The 23,444-nt window shown below is 38.1% G+C and overlaps 1 protein-coding gene across 1 annotated transcript in view; it reads left to right on the forward strand.

Moving 5' to 3' along the window:
• Positions 1-23,444, forward strand: part of adamtsl4 (ADAMTS-like 4) — a 48,893-nt gene that overhangs the window by 9,683 nt on the left and 15,766 nt on the right. The window contains 1 exon segment of the mRNA XM_056762393.1: positions 12,970-13,072. Within this exon segment, the coding sequence (XP_056618371.1) occupies positions 12,970-13,072 (103 nt within the window).

The raw sequence follows: 23,444 nt of genomic DNA on the forward strand, positions 1-23,444 counted from the left end.
TTAGTCTGTCCTGAACTGTGACATTAATAATGTAGAGAGAGCGATATTGAAATAACCAATGGTTTGAATTTGCACGGGACTTCCAGTTTGACTAATAAAGCATTGGAAATTTGGAAAACGTATTTGAAATCAATCATCTGTTTGGTCTTTTCGGAACTTCACACTTCCACAGTTCGCTTATAAATATGTTGTAGATTGTCATCTACTGCCACACAAACATTGGACTTGTACTCATTATGGTTACATTTCCCCATTGGAAAGTCCCCAGGTCTATGACTCAAGAATATCTGCTTTCTAACCACATTTTGGTGAAAGCGCTTCATCTGAAATACATGAAGCCAATAGTAATTAAAGCTGATTATTTAACAGATTTCATCAAACACTTTTTGCCCACTGGGGCTCAAGTGCATTCATCACATCAATAGATGGATTTTCCCCTCATCCAGCTGGATCTGTCTCTACATCTCTCACAGTCTCCAAAGCAGCCATTTTTTTACGCTTGCCTTCCAGATCGACTTGGTTCATTTACGCAGAGCCTCGTTCTCACTCCTCTGATGAATGTTGGCCGGGGCCGGATTGCTGTAAATCATAAATCACCCGCTTCCCTTTAATCCAACTTTCCAGGATCAGCCTGGGCGGTAGTTATTCGCTCTGGGCCGTTCCAGCGGCTCAGGGCAGCTCGTGAGCTCTCAAAACCAAAGTTAGTCATTTCTGAACTGTGGTCAAGTTGATGTGGTGAGGTTTCTGCTGTTGGTGGGGTGATACACTAAACACAAGTGACACACTTTGAGACAAGTTTTTTAAATGTTTCGATGCACGCGAGTAAAATACAATTTGTCTGTGTGTGAAGTCTGTTGAGTGTATGTGATGGGCGAATCTTATCTGAAGTTCTTTGACTGTGATTGTTTACCCAGTTTTCAGGACTTGGCCCGGTTGCAGGAAAACCCCTAGTTAGATGACTGAATGTTCTTGGATCAGTACAAGGTTAGCGCTATTTACAGTACAACATTTGTACTGAATAAACATTTGTAGAAAATAATTTAACTTGTCCCATAGAGCAGAAGATACAGCTACAGTAATGCACATATAGAAGACGTGAGGGGACCAGTATCTCTGAGAGTTAAAATCACTTTAAAGCTTGTATTTTAAAAAACAATTCTGAGGATGGGGTTTGCGCCTGTATTATGAGAAACATTGGTAACCGAACGATGCTATTTACTTCATTTACTTCTGTTGTATGGTCACCGCTGTTCGGTTACCAATATTCTTCAAAATAAGGGCTTGTTAAAAGAAAGAAAGTCATATAGATTTGAAATGACTAAAGGGTGAGTAAATTTTGATAGAATTTTAATTTTTCAGTGAATTATCACTTTCATCTGCATCATATAACAGAAGCTGTCAATAAAGCTTTACTTTTGTATTGAACCCAGAACATTTCCTTTAAGAGTATCTCTGACAGCCCAAATTTCCATGAGGTAAAGAATTTAGGACATTGCAACAAACATATTATCCTTCCCTCTACCTAAGCATGAGCGTTTCACAATAGTTTCTGTCATGATACATCATTGTGAAAGCGGTTTATATAGTTGGTTTATATAGTTAAGACATCTGACACAAGTGGCGTGGCAGAACGCAACAAAGCTAGATCAAGGAGGATTATAATTGAGACAATATGTTTTTGTCATGTATCGCATCACTTATGATTGAAGAGAGCAGAGAAGAGGAAGAGTTTGTTAAGACCAACATCAGTATTTCAGTTGCTCATTCGTGTTAGTGGCCAAGAAAGACTTTTCTTACTTGTTCCTCTGAAATTTAGTCAGTGGTATAGAAATTCCCAGAATGGCTTCAGGGATTTTTTTTACGTTTGGCACATGTACTAAAGTGGGTCCGAATGCTCCTCTGACCATTTTTTCATATATGCTCTGAATTTAACTTGGTAGGCATCTGGCCGTACCATCCTGGTTTGGTTAAAGCGGGACGAACAGTACTCTGCTAAAGACGTTCATTTATTTGGCCTAAAGTCATGAGCCTGGTCTCTTTCTTTTGGTCTAAAGAACATTTAGACAGCAGGGGGAAATACTTTGCAATGTCCGTACGTTACTTCAGCTTGACCTTAAGCTGTTTAGAGCCATTATTCACTCGCAGTGCCCTTATAATTATTATGTAGGGTTTTCTCAACCCAAAGGGTTGTTGGAGCTGGGCATTGAAATTCCACAGATGAAACCCAGGAAAAGTGTGTAGTTCCTCTGAATGGCTGTTATTGGGCTAAACATAGCAACACATCTATGTCTATCTTTTTATCTATGTTTTAAAGTGAGTGTTGGGAGGACGGTGATATTAAAGAACACAGGCAGACACACTTACATACTTAGACTGGAAGCGCTACTTCTGAGCACTTGAGTGATTTCTTACAGTACATAGAGAGACTATACTCTTTCTCTGTCTCTCCATCACTTTTTATGCCTCTGCTTTCCCTTAATATCACCTTTAAAATTCTAGAGGACAGATACAAATAGATACAAATAATTGACTTGACAATTCATGAAATTCATGAGAAATCACTTTTAAAACGCACACCCATACAAGTCTTTTTAAGTATACATCGATAAAATTCATAATATGTAAGTTATACCTTATGTAGAGAGTATAATGAATCAATGTAATATACTTGTACATGTAAATGGGACGGAATTGGTCCACCTTTAAGTTTATAAAAGTGTACCTTAAGTATAAAATATAGTGTAAAAGTAGTAAACCTTAAATAGCCTACTAGTTTATAGTTATGCTTTTCGATTGTACTGCAACTATACAAGTGAAAAGTGAATGCACTGAAAGTTTACTAAATCAAGCACAATTTTAGTTACTTTATGATAATACACTTTAAACTATAGTAAAAATACTGCATTAAAAGTAGACTGAAAGTATACTTTCTTATGTTTAGTTTACATGTATACTAATAGGACACTTTAAGTTTTTTTGGTAAGGAAACCATTTACCTTCATTGCAGTCTGAGGGAAACCATTGGGATATTAAAGGGATCTTTTTGTGATTTTTCTTTCCTGTGGGGTTTTGTGGTAAATGAAAATGTGTAATTACTTGTGACATATATGTAAAGCGTGTAAGTGTTTGTTTTATAAGGAGGTTAGATATATCAGGAATGCTGTTGGGTGTACACTGTTTTGGAGCAATGATAACGTATAGTTAGAGTATGTTTGCTTTATCATGCGTGTGTGAGCAGGGGAACTGAGAGTAGTACTCTAGAGGAAGTGAAATAGAGGAGTAGGGTGTAGGGGGTGTGACACGATTACACTATAGCACAGTGAAAGGCGGCACTGTTTTAAACATACGCACACCCTCCCAACACCAGAAATAGAGAGTGCAGAAAAACAGATAAAGGGAAACAGTGTAGTGAAATAATACAGCAGAAACGAGGAGGAAGAATGTTGAGTGATTGAATGGAAAGAATAAGAGAATAGAGCAATGAAACATGGAAAAAAGAGAAGACGAAAAACAAACAGAGCTGAGACAACAAAATATCTACTAACTGAAAGCTATTCAACATAATGTCATTGAGCTAAGGCTGGAATTTATCTCTCTCTTACTAAATAAACATATACGCTGCTGTGTCAAAGGCTAAATCTCTTCACAGTTGCCTTTATGAAACAAGGGGGAGAATTCATCTCTAATTTACCATATGATTGAAATGCAGACTAAGGAATTAGCCATTGATGAGTTCTCACGGTTGGGTTACAACACAGAGCTATTGCATGGCTTCAGATTACATAGGGCAGGGGTTCCCAAACTTTTCAGCCCGCAACCCCAAAAAATAACAGTGCCAGTGACTCAAGACCCCCGCTATCCTCGAAGGGAGGTTAAAATATACAAATGTTGTGCGCAAATGCACACATGTACCTATTCTACACAAACACGCTGTCATGATCCTGCCTCTCCTTGAAATGGTTTTACCTACATAATGACAATACAAAAGTCAATACAAAAGGCACAGTCTAACATAATATTATTTTATAGTTATTTACTCATTACTTGACTTGTTGTTATACATAAACTATGAACTAGTACTACATATGGTCAAATTTCATCAAACTTATTTGAGTGTTGATGGATGTGCCTCTTTGTTGCCTCTTTGCTGGCCTCTTTTCGCACCTGAGGACGATTGCCCCCTGACTGCGGCGCTTTTCCGACGGCCTCCCTGCGTTGTCTTTAGTCGATATTAATCAACGTTTCATTTCGACAAATAAGAATATCCTAAACTTAAAGCCTAAGAAATAATCTGCATGCATATGGGACTGTTCAAGATTGTGCTGCAAAAGAACTTGCTGCTCCTAACCTGCTGTTGCTAATGTCGTTAATGTGAATTAATCACCTCAAGGGCCATGATAGAGGGGGAGGAAATTCCTAAGCCTGATGGCTTTTTATTTGCCTGGTTTTATTTTTAACTTAACTAATAATTTTATATTTTGTTACATTGATTGATTACATACGCTATTTCTCATAATAAAAAAATATTTCTGGAAATTATCTTCGACCCCTCCCTCGCGGCCTTACGACCCCTACTTTGGGAACCCATGACATGGTATAGCACATCAGTCATAAAGAGTTACATGTCTATGCTTTTTTTTTTTGGTACTAAATGTCCAACTTTTGTTAAAAAGTTGTATTAAAATAATGGCTTTGATATTCTGTCATTGTGTTCCAGGGAGGAAGTGTTTAGATTTTAAATAATTTTTTTTTTCTTTAGGTTGTTACTTTAACAGTCCAATTTTACCATCGCCAAATTTACTTTGGGAATCAAGCTTAATTTCATTGACATGTGCCTGTTCCGGTGGCTTAGTGGTTAGCACGTTCGCCTCACACCTCCAGGGCTGGGGGTTCGATTCCCGCTTCCGACTTGTGTGTGTGGAGTTTGCATGTTCTCCCCGTGCCTCGGGGGTTTCCTCCGGGTACTCCGGTTTCCTCCCCTGGTCCAAAGACATGCATGGTGGGTTGATTGGCATCTCTGGAAAAAATTGTCCGTAGGGTGTGAGTGCGTGAGTGAATGAGTGAGTGAGTGTGTGTGCCCTGCCATGGGTTGGCACTCCATCCAGGGTGTATCCTGCCTTGATGCCCGATGACTCCTGAGATAGGCGCAGGCTCCCCGTGACCCGATGTAGTTCGGATAAGCGGTAGAAAATGGAATGGAATGTGCCTGTTCAACATACTAAAGTCAAAGAGATCTTCTTTCCATCAAAACATAACACACTATTCTGCCAAATTCTTCAGTTTTCAATGTTTGGAGAAACAGAGATGTTTTTATATTTTCTTATGGGTTTTTAAGGAATTTAGGCCACAGTGCTAATATGGGACAATACAGCAGGAATTTGTCAGGAAATTAGTTCCTATCTCAGATGGAACTGGAATCAGACAGCTGTCTATCACCTGTTTAAATGCTCTGCTGCAATTTCGTCTTGCACAAAGGCCTTTGCCTATTCTATTCTTTGCATTCCACCAATGTTAGGTTTAAGAGAATATTTATCCAATTTAGTACTGTTTATTTTTCGATGACTTCTTGTTTTACTGTAGTTTGATACTAATGATCAAGCGTGTACGTTTGCACTATATTTGTTCAGCACAGGTATTTCCTGCGATATTCTCTCTTTATTCTTTCCACACAGCAATTAACTCGTTCACTTGTTCCGTTCCCCTGTGAAGAGGCCTTGAATTTCACCTTTATTTGTCTGTAAATCTTACTTTTTATTCTCTTCTTGTGGAGTTTGTAAAGACACACTATTTAACATCTGCACTCTTCTCAAACAAAATATAACTGTGCACACATCCATTAAGGCTGTATCAACTGTATTTGCAAAACACACAGACACCAATTTATACACGTTATAACCCACACAAAGAAAACATATGAAAAAAGCATGTGTTCGTGTGTATGTGTGCTCCTGATGACTTAACACACACGCACACATGCTTCCAAACAAAGACAGAAGTGTTTAGCCCAAATTCTTCAGCGATACACAAATTAACCCCACATGCAATCTCTCTCACACACACATACAGAGATTGTGGGGAGTTTGGGAGTGTTTGGTACGGCGAGCATTACTTTTTTTGTTTCCTATAATTATGGTTAGAGATTTAAACAAACTCCTAACCATAAGTAGTAAACCGTTTGCGCTATGGACATGACTGCTACCTCAAATAATGCAGTTTAAACCTCAAGCCTCAAAGACTTGGCTTATAAATATTAATTATGTAACGTTATGTTCGACCAGCAAACCTTTCTAAGGGTGTGCACCATCCAAAATAAAATAAATCTGTTCCCTGCAAAGCTGAGTTGAATGGTGCAAGTATTCTTAGTGCTTTTGTTTTTGTCTTGCCAAAGTAGATTAGATTTACGATATCCTCTGTACGCTCATTCACTACAGAAGTTAGCTGGCAGAGGCTCCTGCATGGTCCTAAAATTATTGTGCAGTTTGACAAATGTTTGCATGTTGGCCAAAACACTTAAAGTATAGTGACTATTTTCAAAATAGTTGGGATGACGAACTTGAAAATGTAAAATAGATTTGGTTGCAATGTTCTCAGCTAGGGATTAGAATCTCATTGATTTTGGGGTTAACCGCGTACCCTGGCAACCGCATAGCAACACACTGAAAACACTCAGAACATCCACGCAGCTGCTTTATCGTGCCCTGACAACAACCCACAGCACCATAACATAGCGGCAGTGTTTTTCACACAGGCAGTCAGCACTTGATGTACTATTATTACACATTTTGTGTACTTCTATAGATTCACATGGAAAAGCATGAAGAAAAGGCTTGTATTGTACTCACCGTCCTGTCTCATGTTTCAACTCTATCAGATGGGTATTAGTGGCGTTTTTGCAATGTGTGTGTGTGCATGTTTCATTATGCTGCTTTGTTATATGCGTTTACACTGTCCAGCTGCTTTTGTCAGCTGGACACAGAAAAAAACTGAAGAAAGTGAAGAGAGAGATATTCAGAGAAAACTGTGTGTGAGTCCCAGCTGTCATGTTGCTAGTGTTGACAACATAAGCGGGAAAATCTTAAGCTCTCACCACATGAATCCTCTGTAGATACATGTGAGCTGGCTTTACATTCAACTGTGTGTGTGTGAACAGTACACCCTTATTTCCCACTGTGCTTGAAAGTGTTTGGCTTCCCCTGGTAATAGGATCCGTTTGAGCTGTTGTGTGTGTGCGTGCAAATGCAGCCTGACCTGTGCATGCCCCTTCTTTGACAGTGACCCTATTACCAAGAAACAGACAAGGAGTAAATTTGGCCTGAGGCAGTAAGCATTATCTCTCTCTCTCTCTCTCTCTCTCTCTCTCTCTCGCTCCCCCTCAGCTGGAGGGGTCATTAGAGGGCCTCTTTCACTGTTTAATTTCAACAATATTTCCCCTGTTGAAATAAACAGCATATGGTTTTTAAGCGTAAGGTATAGCCGTGCATAGGACCGACGCCGTAGCTGACGCAGAGCCTTGTACCCTATGCGTTCCCTACGCCATAGCCTGACGCGCAACTCTCCAAAAATGTTATGCGCTACCGCTGGGATTGGTCTGTTTGAACCCCTCCCTCAGGTCAAAAAACTGTGATAGAGTCATGTTTACTCAAGCACATTTCCGAATGAATTATCTTATTAAAATATTTGTGCTTCTTTTTAAGCATCTCAAATCTGCAACAAGAGTGACTGTTTACTTGCCGCTATCACTGCTAATGCTTCTCAAGCGAGCTGCTTCTTCTTCCGCTCATGTCTTGGGTACACAAGCAACACGTGCGTGGACACTGATGCTTAGTGGTCATTGCCTGTTGATGCAGACAACGACCTAGAAGTATAAATGAAAACCCGCCGCTCGAGTATAAACTTCGCTTTAGGTATGTTTTGATGCTGGTTTGACCAGCCTAAACCAGCTATGGACCAGCACATGACCAGCTAAGGGCCAGCTTAAACCAGCACAAACCAGCAAACCAGCATCAATACATACCAAACCTGCTGTTTTTTTCTTTCAACTTTCAAAAGCTTTCCTTGAGTCAGATCTCACAAATGCCTTTGCCTGACAATATCTGTTGAACTAAGCATAGTTGCACTCTTTAAAGGAACATTTCATATAAGTAATCATAATTTACTAGACCGGTTCTAAACCCATAATCATGTTTTGTTTCTATGGAACATACAGGGTAAGGTTGTTTTTGCGTCTACTCTAATCCTGACTCTTCCTGTTCACTACAGCTCTGTCATGTTTGCATACAGTGAATGGTAGCAGGTTATAGCGAAACTCATCAGACATGTCATGATGTGTCTTGACCTGCCATTTGTGAATATTTCCAGTAATAATGACATTTCGGTCTGTTCTTCACATTAAAGTCGGCATGAGATTAAAAATATCAATTCAAATTGATTTACACAGTGTTGCGGTATTCATTATAAAAAGTATTTATCCATGCACATCTGTTACGTGCATGGCAAGACAAAACAGGAAAGGGATCTAAATGCAGTGTGGATGCTTTAATAGTCCAAAGACTAACAAATTATGATAAACAAAAACCACGAGAGGAAACAGGAGCACAAGGCATAACATAAAACTACAACGAATGACACCAGACAACTGAAATACAAGGGCTTGAATACAGAAGACTTAACAAGATGACAAGGTACAGCTGGGGAAGACTTATTAACACTAAAAAACTACAAAGAAATATAAAACACATGACACAAACAGTAAGTGACAAAATAACTTAAAAACTAACCGGATCGCGACAACATAATTTTTTTTTCAAAATCCATTTGCACTTGTAATCTTTTATCAAAAACGTTCAAATCGTCACCCCCTCGAAATGACCTCTCTTCACTTCTGGTCGAGAAATGGGTCGCTGCCCCTCTCAGTGCACTTGTATTCATAAACTTTGGCTTTTAGAATAATCAATCCCGTCATGTGACCTCGTCTACTCAAATCGCACATAGAAAACTTGCGTCACACAGATTTCAAGACATATGCCGCCAGTTTAGTTTAATCATGGAAGGAGAAAGTGTGCGGCAGGCAGGGCGCGTATCAAACGGCGGTTTTGCGCACTTTTCATTGCGGGAAAGGTACACAATACGAAGGCTCATTAAAGAAATGGAAAAACATTGAGTTCCTGTATCACTCGGTTCGGCAAGTTTCATCCAAACAGCTTTATAATGAGATAAAATTGTCCATCTCTTGCCAACGTCTCTACATCAAGTGCTCTGCCCTTATAAGTGAGAAGGGAACATATCCAATTGGAACGGATGCAAAACAGTTTCGCAAATTGTGCATTGCCAGTTATAATGTTGTAAATAACGTTCAGTTTCTTGCACATTTCAATCCATTCGCTTACATAAGACATCATTAATACATTGAAAAAAGATGCAGGGATTACTTTTATGTTGCCTCTATCTGTATTTTAAACTATTAACGACTTGAACCATGAAAAACCATGGACCACAAGGTAAAAAGGTAAAAATCTTTATTTTTCAACCTAAGAAATAATGTCACATACATCTTGGATGGCTTGAGATTGAGTAATTGATCAGCTAGCTCCTCTATATATATGACTGGTAATGCTAATCCAATGCAATTTAGGTTGAAAATGTTTTGCAATTTTTGCATGCAGTATTTGGGGCTCTTGTTTATTCATTTCTGCATTGTGGGGTCTAGTACTCGTGATTGAACAGTGTTGGAAGTGCATGAATGGTTTTAAGTGGAAAACTGAGCTCAAGATAGACTGTTAGACAGACAGAACAAATTGAATGGTTATTTTGTTGTATCCAGTTGTATCTAGTTATAAGCTTTATTAGTAAGGTTAAGATGTTTTTGTTATAAGTAGCTATTTTCTATATAAATCTCCAAATTTGATTATTAATAATTATTCTTAATTCATTAAATAACATGGCCTAAAGAGTAACAAGTAACTAGTACTCTGTGTAGTTTTTGAGAAGAGTAATTTAAACTTTAACTCAATGACTTTTTTAGCACCAGTACTTTTGTTTGTAGTTGAGTACAATTTCAGCAATGTAACAGTACTTCTACTTAAGTACAAATTTCCAGTACTCTTTCCACCTCTGCGTGTACCCGGGAAGGAGAGGGCTGTTGTCCGATTCCAGACGTTCTCTGTGGTCCTTGAAAAGACAATTTTGTTAAAGACAATATCTCGCTTGGAACTGAACTTTGAGCTTTATCATTTTACAGAAATTTTTTATGCTCTAACAGCAACATTACACACAAACACTTTAAGACATCAATTTTAACCTGAGCTTTTGTAATATAAGAGGTAATTGTAATCAAGCAAACATCCTGTAAGTATCAGAACTGAAAACGCCCTTGTTACTTTTTTCCAATGTTGTGTATAAATATTTGCCAGTGTCTCATTAAACAGATGTATGGATGCACCTTAACATCGTAACTTATGTTGTAAACACCAAAACCAAATTTAATTGAAGGAAATTTGTGGACATGAGCTTTAAACCCCTTAAATAAACGGAACAGGAGTTTTCCCGAGCAAACAAACTCAGACGTCACAGACATGCTGTAAATATTTAGGGACAGCCGCAGTGTGTTTAGCATCCAGTGTTCATTAATGGGCGGTGTGCGCAGCGGTTTGCAGAGGTCAGAGGGGTGAAATGGTTAGCTGACACCCTGATGAACTGGCGACTCCTACATTTCACCCTTCTTACTGTCCGCAGCTGGTTCTGCCTGCCCCCGTTTCCTGCTTTAGCAGCTCTGAAATGGCCCTCGACTTAATCTCTTTACCTCGGTGGGTGGTTCCTTTTGCATTCAAGAGGGTCAAGGAAAAAGTAAGGGAGAAAGCAACAAAAGTTGAGCTATGATGTCACTGGCAAGGAGATCAGACACGTGGAACATCTTGAGAAATCCAGCTGGTCCAAACCTGAGCCATGTTACTGATACTCTCTCCGGCTCTCTCTGTTTACAGTCTCAATGCTGATATATTTGGGGTTCATGCCGGGCATATGTTTTCATCCTGAAGTCTAGTTCTGTCTGACTGACTCTGTGGTTTGTAGAGATGGGAATAGGAAGGAATTTGGTGATTCTGGATCTGATTTTACTTTGCTAATGTATCCCGTTCTTTCACAGTTTGTTGATGAATCCTTCAGCGATTTTAAGGAAGACAGAATGAGCAATGTTTCAAAACCAATTTACTTCCTCAGAAGCTTGTTTTCGGATTTCTGTATGAGATCATTTCTTGGAAGATGAATCAGATCTGTGGTATCTAATAACTGTCTTGTGTTTTAAAGCCTTATCTCAAAAAAAGTTTTTCTTTATTTTATCTGTGCTATGTGTGTAAAGCAATGTACTTTATAAACCCTGAAAAGATCTTACACACACACATTCTTTTAGTGACAAACAAAAAATCATGCTATTGATGCATAGCCAAAAGGAAATAAGAAACCTGTTGATTGTCATGACAACATTCAAGATTAAAGTGACTCTAATGCATATATTTTAAGTTACAATACAGGGTTTTTAGGAGGATCTGTTGACCAAAATTTCAATCTAATATGCAAAACAATTTTTTCAAAGGTGTATAAAGACCTTACACAATGAACCGTTATGTTTCTAATACCTTTGAATAAGCAGTTTTTTCTACATACAGAGCGGCTCTATACACATAGAATTCGCCGCCATGTTTTGTACATCAACCCTAAACGGACAAACAACTCTACAACGGGCATTTCCTCTCCCTCTTCCCTGCGGTATAAGGGTGAAACAGTTTGCGGATTATCCCTACGGTTCGGAATGCATGTGACCCGCGGATTAACTATAAATTTATTCATCATAGAGCAAGAGAGTAAAACACGCTCTCTCTACAGTTTTAGCGCCAACGCACTCTCGCTCTCTCTATAATATTAAAGCGGTTCCAGATAAACAATGACTCTCAAAACTACTCCGTCACACAGCTAATATTAGAACAAAAACAACAACATATCTTGGTTCTAACAAACAGAAAAAACAATGTTACTCACATACTTGTCCGAATTAAAGCAACCTCCTCGGGGTAATTATAAGGCAATATTTCTCTCCAACGACTCTCTGCTGAAAAGTATCTTCATAAATATCTTTGAGTAACTACTTATCTCTGCTAAAAGGCTACAGCAGGTCCTTACACGTCTCTGCTGGAAAGACTTTATAATATTATTAAAGCAGGTCCTAGCTCCTGCTTGACTTTTATAACCAAAATCCACAGACCTTTTATTTTTTCTATTAAGTAAGACTTTGCTCATTCTACAGTCTTCCTAATGCCCGCATGATCTCTCCCCTGCGTCAACATGAGAACGACATCTTTTTGTACTTCGGTGGCCACCGTTGTGTTTGGACTGAGCGATTCGTTGCAAATTTATAATACAACACTCGTGGCCGCTGAAAATAAAAAACTGCGCCTTTAAAGCAGTATCACATAAGAAATACAAATATGAATAATAGATATTCAGTACAATAGCACTGCTGCCTGTGTGATAATGCTTTTATCAAACAGTCCATTCAAATATTAATATCAATATGTCTGATCTTAATAACTCTTCCATGATGCATATAAATTCATGCATATGCAGATAATCCAACAGTTAATGATGCCAAATGTCATTATTGTCATAATTTGGTTACTGTAGTTTATCAATGCGAGACTGAATACGAAGTGATTCTTGATTTCCTATCTAGGTGGTTTCTACGTTTTTCATTCTTTGTGTCATTTACTTCACATCTCATAACTTGCTCTGATAAAAACATTCACCTCTCTCTCTCTGTCTCTTTGGAAATTTATGTGAGTGTTTTCAGTTTCTTCATCATTTCCATATGGTAGCAGCAGCTAATGTATCACTTTCTGTCATAGGTTGACCCAGCACACACACTTTCATGGTCGTCTATGTGAGACACCGTAACTTAAGTCTCTCTCTCTTTCTCTCCAGGCATGTCCAGGTGCTCCAGTGAACCCCCGGGCTGAGCAGTGTGCAGCATTTAACAGACAGGAGTTTATGGGACGTGTGTATGACTGGGAGCCTTTCACAGAAGGTTAGAAAAGGAAATTAAGGGGGTACAAATGGAAAATAGAAGGAATAGAGGTGTGGTTGACCACTATCCAGTTTCACACCTCGCTGCTATTGTAAAGTCAAGCATCTTGAGTTTACTCCGTAATAACTGCACATAAAAATCCAATTTGGCTTCTTACTAAATCACAAATATTGTAGAATGTGTTTTTTTGCCATTTTGTTACCTTTCTATTCTGTCTTCTAAGATACCTTCATGCACTGTTGATGGAGACATTTCCAATCCTCAAACCCATACAACAGAATAGTCTGTCATTTGTCTTTTCCTTCAAAGACTACTTATTGGAGCATTTTTTTAATTCCGCAGAAACTTTCGTCTTGAGGTTTGTGGTGTTTAATGAAAACATTGATTGGAAAATCTGGTAACACATAAATAATATGTATTCCTGGAGTTCACTGTGGCTAAAAAGCCGAGTTTAGTATTTAGTATTGTAAAATAAATACAGTGGGTAAAGGAATACGTATAAAACTCACATATAAACGTACAAGCATTTTCACTGGCCAGGCGTTCAAACGTAATTCCTTCACATGCAACACGTGCACGTAACTGTTGTTTGTTTATGACAGCTAGAGGGCTTCTAACTTTAAAACGTAATATGACGCTGGCACAAACAACCTATGGGGTATTTTTGTTTATTTGAGGACAGTCTCCTGAAAATATGTTGAAATATAAACATATTTAAATGACAATTTTAAGGGTTTTAGAATAGGGCTAGAATAGCGTATTTGTAGAGAAACCACAGTGCCCACAACTTACCATTGCAGTAACCCTATTTTAACATGATATTGAAAGTAAAACTTGTAATAAAAGACAGTTTTACTGCTCTATAGTGACACCAAGTGATTTTTTCATACTTTAGGTGTTCTCTTAAAAATAAAGGTTATGAAAGTGTTCTTTGCTCTGATGCCATAAAAAGATCTATGTTTGATTCTTTTCTTTATTACCTTTTTTATAGCAGAATTTTCATCCACTATAAAGAACATTTTGTGCAACAGGTACTGCGGATGTTCCTTACAGACACATACATTACATTGAGAACCTTTTCTTCAATGGCATTTGTAGCATCTTTATTTAAGAGTAGTTACATTTTTTTGGGTGTAGAATCTGTAATCTGCATGTTTATTATTTTGGCTACTTATAAATCTTTTCTCAGCTCTATTAACCCATTCACAATAGTTAAATCCATTCTGCACATTCACCATTACGAATAGCGTAGAAAATGTGAAAAACCTGCACATTCCATTTGGGCCCAACCAGCTGTAAACAGTCAGGGATTCTGAGAAAGCTCAAAGCTTGAAGATAAGCAAAGAGGAGCGCTGTTTCTGTGAGGCTGTAAATGACCAATAAGACAGCAGAAAGAAGGTGGAATGAATAAAGAGGTGAAGATGAGAGATTGTGGGAGGTCGTGGGCGTTACTGTACAAGCAATGTCTTTGTGTAAGAAAAAAAATGAGTTAAAGAGAAGAACAGTTTTAAAAGCCTGGAATGTGCATGTGCGAAAGGCTGTTATAAAAGTCACCTAGACTAAATAGGTGGAACAGACCACAACTATAAATCATCAGTACAGAAAGGAAAGAGAAAGAAAAGAAAGGGACTTAAAGTGGAGAAATCGGATAAGGGAGGAGGAGTCAGAGAGGACAGAGGTTACGGAGTCATGGTAACCCGATGAAAAATGGTGCTGTTTGGGATGGATGGATGGATGAATGGATGGCATGAAAGGGCTTGTGAATCAGAGGAGAAAGACCCGAATGGAGGAAGAAAGAGCTGAATAGTAAGTGAGAGGCTTGAAAAAGGGAGAAGTGAGGAAAGACGTAACTGGAGTGACACCCAATCTGCTGTTGGGGGGGGCGTCTGACCCATACCAGAACTCCTCTCAAACATACAGCCATATAGACATGACTACAGATCCTTCGGGAAAAGAAAGTTTGGATTTTTACTTTTTTGGAGTTTACTATCCTGAATACTCATGAGATCTTTTTTTAATCTAACGGTTAACATCCTTATTCTTAAATTTAGAATCTTAAGCTTACAACCCGTATTTAGAAGCTATAAATAAATAATTTAGATCCTCAGATCATGAGTTTGGATCCTTGGAGAGCAGATGATTTTAAACGAAGTGACTGATTTGTGAGGAATGCTATAGCAGAAGTGATTCATCCTGAGGAGGCAGTAACATGAGAAGTGCCAACACTAATTTTCAAAGTTTCTTAAAAGTACAAGCTGGAACAGAGAAGTTGGCGTGACATGGTATAACAACAGTGAAATATAAGATGACTTTTTTCAAGGTTTTCGGATCAATGCAATAGATGTGAGTCAAGTGTTATGTCTGTCTTGAAAAACAGAAGTGAAAACTTGGAAATGATAGAAGCGTGTCAGCAGAGTTTAACAGATCAGGATTGTATGGAGCTATAAAACGTTTTTATATCATATTTCACACATTTTTGTAACAGACAGACTTCAGTATTTAATATAGAGTTCAATATTGCACACAGTTTTGTGTAAGGAACGATTGCATTTTTATTCTATAAGTCAGTATAATATTAAACATTGCTCAATATTTACAAAATATTTTACTCAGTTTTGTATCAGACAGCGTTCAGGGTTTTATAAGTTTAATTATTGAAGTTCTGTATTTCGCCCAATATTTTTAACTACAAATAAAGTTAACTTTTTAAATAGAGTTATGAATTAGAGTTTTGCATTGAACGCTGTTAAGTATCACAGAGAGCTGAGAAACAATACCGCACCAACTTCAGGAACGGATAATGCAGAATATTCATTCAGAGTTCAGTTTTCAATATTGGACAGAGTTCAGTATAAGCATTCAGTTCCATTATAGAGACATCTACCCCTCTGTTTATACTCTATGTAAATATTTTTATGTCAAAACAGTCAATGGTATTCAGGCCATGAGGTTTTACACAAGCGGCGTCAGTGTGATTGTGTTTGTGATGTGGGAGGTGTTAGAATGAGTTCAGTATTCATTAGGAATAAAACTGTTATAGATTCCAGAGGATATGTGGAACCATTGTTGGATAGGAAGGTTTGGCTGCGAGACTTGTATGTGTGTGTGCCTGCTTTTGTACTGCTGTCCCCAGGAGACCAGATTTCGGAGGGCTCGACTCTAATGATCATTATGGGATTGAATGTGCATGTGTGTGCAGTAATTGTTATTGCATGGTGCTGCAGTGCTGTGTCTGATTTGGCTTTTTCTCAGTATGCCAGGGTTTCCGAGGACCAGTTAAACAAAATAATACACAAAAAAATGAAAATTGGATCATTTTTACCCCTAGGTCATTATAAATCATTGTTTCTTTCTTCTGTGGAACACAAAGATTTTTTTTGTACTGCAAACTTGGACAGGAGCTTTCACAAATGAACCGTGAAGGGTTTTATTGCAAACATACAATAGTGTGAAGCAAAGGTTGAAATTTAAGTCTTTTATCATAGAAATTCTTGATGTTGGCTCAGCAGAAGGTCAGGTACATTTACACAAAGTGAATTCAAGGTTTACATTTATATCAATATGTTTATTCCCTGGGAGTTAAACCCATGTCATTTGCAAGGAGTAATGAAATTTTGCACCACTCCTCCAAGCTATTCAATTCAGAACACTTTGAATGTAGCACATGCATGGGCGTCGGAAGCACAAAAAATGTGTAGTGAGAAAGAAGTTGTTTGATGCTATGAATGCAAGTTTGAATCCACCTTTTGCCGAACTCGCTCTTCTACATTTTCACATCATATAACACATCATACAGGCATTTATTTTCAACAAAATTTAGAAAATATTTGAAAAATGTCTCACAGGTTTTTAATAAAAAAGTGAATGGTAAGGGTAGTAAGTAGGTCTTTATTTTCCTAATTAGTTGGAATTTATTTAATAATTTCAATTCATTGACACGCTGTTATCATTATATATTGTATAATGTACAATGATACTTTGTTTACCTTGTTGTGTCGAAACCGAACATAATTTACAGTATATGGACTCTGAAGATGAATTTGACTGACAACGCTCTGAAAGGTAAATGGCGTATGCATTAAAATAGAGACGGTAAAAGTGAGTGTTGTCCAATATCATTGGACTTAAAAAGTCAATGGTTCCATCACCCTTGATCACATGAGCCTTATGGATCACTTTCATGGTGCTTTGCATAATTTTTAAAGGGGTCATATGACACGGTATACATTTCGGCAATCTTAGGCAAATCATACCACGAACTGACGTAGATTTGTGGGGGTGTGGTTACACTAGGCATTTCAAGCAGTTATGGGTGAGCGTTCTCTTTTAGATAGTTCGCTCAGTTTCCGACACTTTCATTTTTGCAATTTTAAGTGGATAATACATTTATGGGCAACTAATAACACTTATTCGCGCTATATGACCCCTTAAATAAATCTATGTAACTCGTTCAGTTCTCCCCAAACATTCCCTCCTTTCGTTTTCCTCTCGTTGGTCCAAAGCTCTCGCAGTCTCGCAGATTTTGTCTTCCCCTGCCAAAATCTCTCCACCCAGCTCAGAGAATATTAGAGAGAGGGGGATGTGTTTTGTGAGGAGCTAGAACAGCATGATAGCAGTGCGACTGGGGACAGAGGGTGGGGACATGTAGCGTGAACTGTAAACAGTTTTAGGGGAGTTGGGAAGGACAGCAACTTTAACTGGCCAGAGAGAGTTTTAGGGAGGGATGGCACAGATAGAGAAACAGCTGTGTTTGTGAGCGTGAGAGAAAGAGAGATGGACTGCGTTCAGAAGGTTCAGAATATGATATTACTGTAACATCATCTAGTATTTCTGAAATGTATACATAGTAGTGTCTACTGTATATATTAGGAATGGGTGACTGACTAACCCCTGACATGTTTATATGTTCACTGAGGAGCATTTTTAAGATGATGTCATTTTATAAGAGTGAAAAATTGCATTTCGAGCCCACTGTATTCTAAATAGTGTGTAATACACTCGACTTGACCTTTTTATTGTATTAGATGAACCCGGGAGTAAACAGTTGCCAAAGATTGCAACAGGTTTACACCAAATCGATTTGAAAGGAATTACTATTTTTATTTATGAGATGACGACTGAATGCCATTCAGACTTACCATCTTGAGGTCATGTTTCAGTAACTTTAAAAATAGTAGTCAGTATGCAATTTTAAGTCAGTATGAAGGGAGCTACTGTAGTATTCTGAACATAGTCCTCTAGTGTGACTTCAAAAGTTCAGACTGATACCACCTGTATATTCTGAGAGACGTCTGCGTAGGATGAGATGTGTGTTTTTCCTCAAAACGCTTTTGAGCACTACATCTGGGCTCAGCTTTGTGTTACTTCTGCCCACTCTGTCGGCTTCCACGTCCAAAACGTCTGAAAATGTGTCTGTTTTCGGGTTTTTTCACCGAGTTATGCCAGATTTCATCATGTAACACACACCACCAGTTTTTGTCTCAGCCAATCACAACATTGGTCTTGGTCAACAGGAGTCAGATTAGTATGGGATGTCATTTTGGTCTTGTGTGAATTACATCTGTTTACACTGCTGTTGTTGTCACAGAACATGTATAAAGACTTGCTACTGCTAATACACACATGCTGGAGTGAACATGCAAGTGATGCTGCTGCAATTTTAGGCACAATATCCCCCGTAAACAGATCTAGACAAGTGGAGCTGGGGGTGGAGGTGGGTGATTCTTCGAGCTCTGATTAAATAAAGGAGTAGAAGAAGCATTGTCATTGGTTACAAACTACCTGAAGAACCTGTGCAAAATGAGGAATACCGCATGACTAGAAACTGTTAGTTATCTAATGTTTCATCTAAGTCACAATATTTTTTTTTTTGAATATATTTAAATATATTTATTATAAAACGGTCGGTTGTGGTCCTTGATTCTGATTGGTTGAACAAAGTTTTAAGCTGTTAAAAAATACCTCGATTTATAAAGGCTGGCCGCATTACATAGCCTAAATATCACCTTATTTACTTTTTGTTTAGAAAACCTTGATACGCATATGGAATAACCGTTTTATAAAACCAAGAAGCATCAAGAAGCAGTGGGTTACAGTGAATTTTATAACAGCTAAGGGCGGAGTGACACGACTTAAAGCAGGCTTACTTTTTTAAAACATTTCACATGTTTATATTCAGGCACTGCCCTGCGATGGGTTGGCACTCCATCCAGGGTGTATCCTGCCTTGATGCCCGATGACTCCTGAGATAGGCACAGGCTCCCCGTGACCCGAGGTAGTTCGGATAAGCGGTAGAAAATGGATGGATGGATATTCAGGCACTTCTGGCTTAAAGCAATAGATCACCCAAAATGAAAATGTTTTCATCATTTATTCACCTTCCTGTCATTTCAATCTTGTATGAGTTTCTGGAGCAGAAAACAAAAGAAGATCATTTGAAAAAAGTTGGCAACAAAACATCATTGCACCACATTGACTTTCATTGTATGAATACAAAACCACTGAGTCTTTTCTCAAAATATCTTCTGTTGTGTTTCTAAGAGGAAGGAGTCATATATAGGTTTTGAATGATTATTTGATGAATAGATGATGACTGAATTTTTCTTTTTGGGTGAACTATCGCTTAAACTGTTTTACAGTAACCATGAAAAGTATTTAGTAACTTCAGCCACGGTTAAAATGTTTCTGAATTAGAGGACAAAATGTCGAATCCAGCAATGGTTGTAGAACTTTTCGTAAACAACTTAATTGCAATTGCTAACTGGTGTTTTGTCTCGATTGTTTTGTTATTGAAACTTAAAAATATAAAATTCTAATAGTGAAATGTTTCACATGTGTTCAACCAAAAATCTCACATTATTTTGGTATCTGATACAGTGACACTCAGACAGTTTTAAATGTGTCCAGATACTTTTTGTGGCTGCTGGATTTCTCATCTGCAGGCTTCTTTCAGTGGCATTCCATTTGTTTCTGCACTGTATATCCCTCTTTCTCGGAACAGATTCCTCTCTCATCCTGTGCTGTTCTTTTTGTCTCTTGTCATCCGTCTGTCTTCCTGTCTCATGCACTCGTTCTCTCTGTGAGTTTGTTTAGAGACAGAGATAGTGGGGAAGTATATTTAGTCTGAATATACTCTTCTGTCTGCACACCAGAGAGAGAGAGAGAGAGAGAAAGAGGGAGAGAGAGGGAGAGAGAGAGAGAAAGAGAGCATGGGGAAAAGGATACAGTTTACGTTGTAAAATATTGTTCTAATACTTTTTTATTTGTAACAAATACACAATGTAATTTTTCACTATTTGTCAATGTTACTATTTTTAACAATTTTTTTCCTGCCCCCTTTTCTTTTCCTGCCTATAACTGTCACCCTAACTCTTTCTCTCGCTCTCTCTCTCCCTCCCTCACTCTACTATTGTCTACACCATAATCTCACAAAGATAACTGTGACAGAATGGAAAAAGACGGGTGGGAATCTCTGCTACACTCTTTTGTCAATGTTGATTGATTGTGAAAGTCAGTGTGAGTGAGTACTCTCATGTGAACATACCTTAGACCATATGATTGGTATGTGAAGTGACCAACCGTTTTCCATGGGGTGGGATCATCTAAAATGTATAATATCATGAAAGTAGACCGCCATGAATGGTTACACAAAAAACACAGGGGAAACTGTTTATTGTGTGATGTTGTGGTCATAAATAGAGTTATAAATTCAATGGCACAGTTCTGAAAACAAAAATGAATTATCAGTTTTTGTAGTGCATGTCTGATCGACTTGCTGCATGTGGCTAATAATTGATTATTGTTTGATTATAATTTTGTCAAAAGTAAAAGTGCAATGTTCCTTGTAAACTTTATTTCCAGAAGGGGCAATTCAAGTCCCTTTGTGCTTTTATTCTCGGAAGTTACAGTCAGCCAATCCGATCAAAGCATGCCAGATCACCAATGTGCTTTTCAGTGTTGTGTGCAATATGCACATTTTCATCAGACAGTCAGTCAATGCATTTTGGGTGGTCTGAGTAAATAAAGTAGATACTTGTTAGAAGTGGGAAGACAAGTTTCTCATTTTGTCTGTTTTAATCCGTATTTGTTCTCAATACTTGAATATGTGATGATTATTACAATAACTGGTCTCGTTCTGCTTGCCAAAATGTGCCTTCTGTATGTGTTTACTGTTATTTTAAAGGCGTCACATGTATTAGACACGTAAAATTGCAAAAATTAAAGTGTCGGAACAAAATTATATTAAGATATGCTCACCCGGAACTGCCTGAAACACCTCGTGTAACCACAACTCAACAAATCTACATCAGTTCGTGGTATGATTTGACTAAGACTAAACGTGGGTGTACCTGTCAGTACAATTGATTTGGAACCTGATGTTCCAAATATGGTAAGAAGCCTTACATTTCAGTCACACGCTTGCAGTATTCGACCAATCACTACGCACTGGTTAACTGTCCAATCATAGCACACCTTGCTTTTCAGAGCAATGAGCTTTGTAAAAAATCTTCGCGTTTCTGATACCGCTTTTTCATCGGGGCTGGAGCTGGTGCTGGTACTGAAGCTAGAACCTATTCTCGGCCGAGGATGGCACCATTCAGAACCAGCTCTCCACTGGCCAGGAGTAGAACTCTCTACGTCAATCCCAGTTCATATTTATTTCCATGTAAATTTATATTTAAACTGAGTAATATGAAATAGAATGATACAGAACAAGACAGTGCTTCCTGTCATTTCCCTTTTTAAAATAGTCATCCATGATTTGGGCAACATATGCCTAACTCAGATTATTCTAACTGTTTTTTAAATAAAATTAAATATGATATAAAACACAATATGGTATAAGATGTTTGTTTAATACATAATTTAAAAACAAATAATTTAGTCAAAAGCAAAAGGAAGCGGTTCAATACAAGTTAAATCAAATGTATAAAGTTTTGAAACTTAACCTCACCCTCTGTCAAAACGATTTGACCAGGTACAAATAACAGATATATAAGGCCGAAACTGACCGTTAGACATATCCCCAAAATGAATTATATATCATGTTTAACCGCAACAGACATCAGAGCCAGGCGTTCAGAAGGACTTGCCGAGCTGAGGCAACTCTCTATGATATTTTGGTTGCTTTGGCTCCTAAAAGAGAAATATGTTTGTGTATTTTATTATTCACTTAAATTTTAATATAAGTTGTTGTTTATAGTTAACTGAGCATGAGCAATAGTAATAGTAATGGCTGATTTAGCACGCAGATCTAATAGTCACGGTTTCCTGTGGCTGTGAGGGTGATTTTGGAATTGATTGGCTTCAATGATAACTTAGGACCAGTGTGTGTGTGTGTTCGTGCGTGCGTGTCTAGAAGAAAGAGAGTAGAGAAGTTTGTATCCGGACCTGAGGGGTTGAACTATAGGTTCACAAAGAGGACAGATAGAACGTCAAAACAAGAGCTTTTCATGAGTTTAGAAGGTTTTCTGCTGATGATGTGTTTTTTAAAGCACCCCTACTGTTACATTACTGCTGCTTTTCCTTTTAGCTGCACTTCAGTTTTTGCTACGGTAGTTTTAAGACCTCTACACTTAAAGATTTTTTGTTGTGATTGGCTAACCTCTTTGCATCTGAAAGCAGTAACACTCCCACGGCAGGCTGCTGAGTATCGAAAAGCTTTTTATGTAACTGTGGGTGGTCAGAAAGTTCAGTTGTGATTTCTAACCACTGATCATTTTTGAACATGATGTTTTTAACAGGTTTTTTTTTAACCAGCATTTTGGTAGTCTTGAGTTCTTAGATTGCTGCACAAAGAAGCATAAAACAATACAATAGATCTTATGAAATACAGTCAGGTCCATAAATATTGGGACATTGACACAATTCTACACCACCACGATGAATTTCAAAATGAAACGAACAAGATGTGTTTTAACTGCATGCTGTCAGCTTTAATTTGAGGGTATTTTCATCCAAATCAGGTGAACGGTGTAGGAATTACAACAGTTTGCATATGTACCTCCCAGTTGTTAAGGGACCAAAAGTAATGGGACAATTGGCTTCTAAGCTGTTGAATGGCCAGGTGTGTGTTATTCCCTCACTCTCCCAATTACAATGAGCAGATAAAAGGTCCAGAGTTCATTTCAAGTGTGCTATTTACATTTGCAATCTGTTGCTGTCAACTGTCAAGATGAGATCCAAAGAGCTGTCACTATCAGTGAAGCAAGCCATCATTAGGCTGAAAAAACAAAACAAACCCATCAGAGAGATAGCAAAAACATTAGGCGTGGCCAAAACAACTGTTTGGAACATACTTAAAAAGAAGGAACGCACCGGTGAAGTCAGCAACACCAAAAGACCCGGAAGACCACGGAAAACAACTATGGTG

Source organism: Triplophysa dalaica, chromosome 12 (assembly GCF_015846415.1).
Source record: "Triplophysa dalaica isolate WHDGS20190420 chromosome 12, ASM1584641v1, whole genome shotgun sequence".
In the NCBI taxonomy this organism is placed as follows: Eukaryota; Metazoa; Chordata; class Actinopteri; order Cypriniformes; family Nemacheilidae; genus Triplophysa; species Triplophysa dalaica.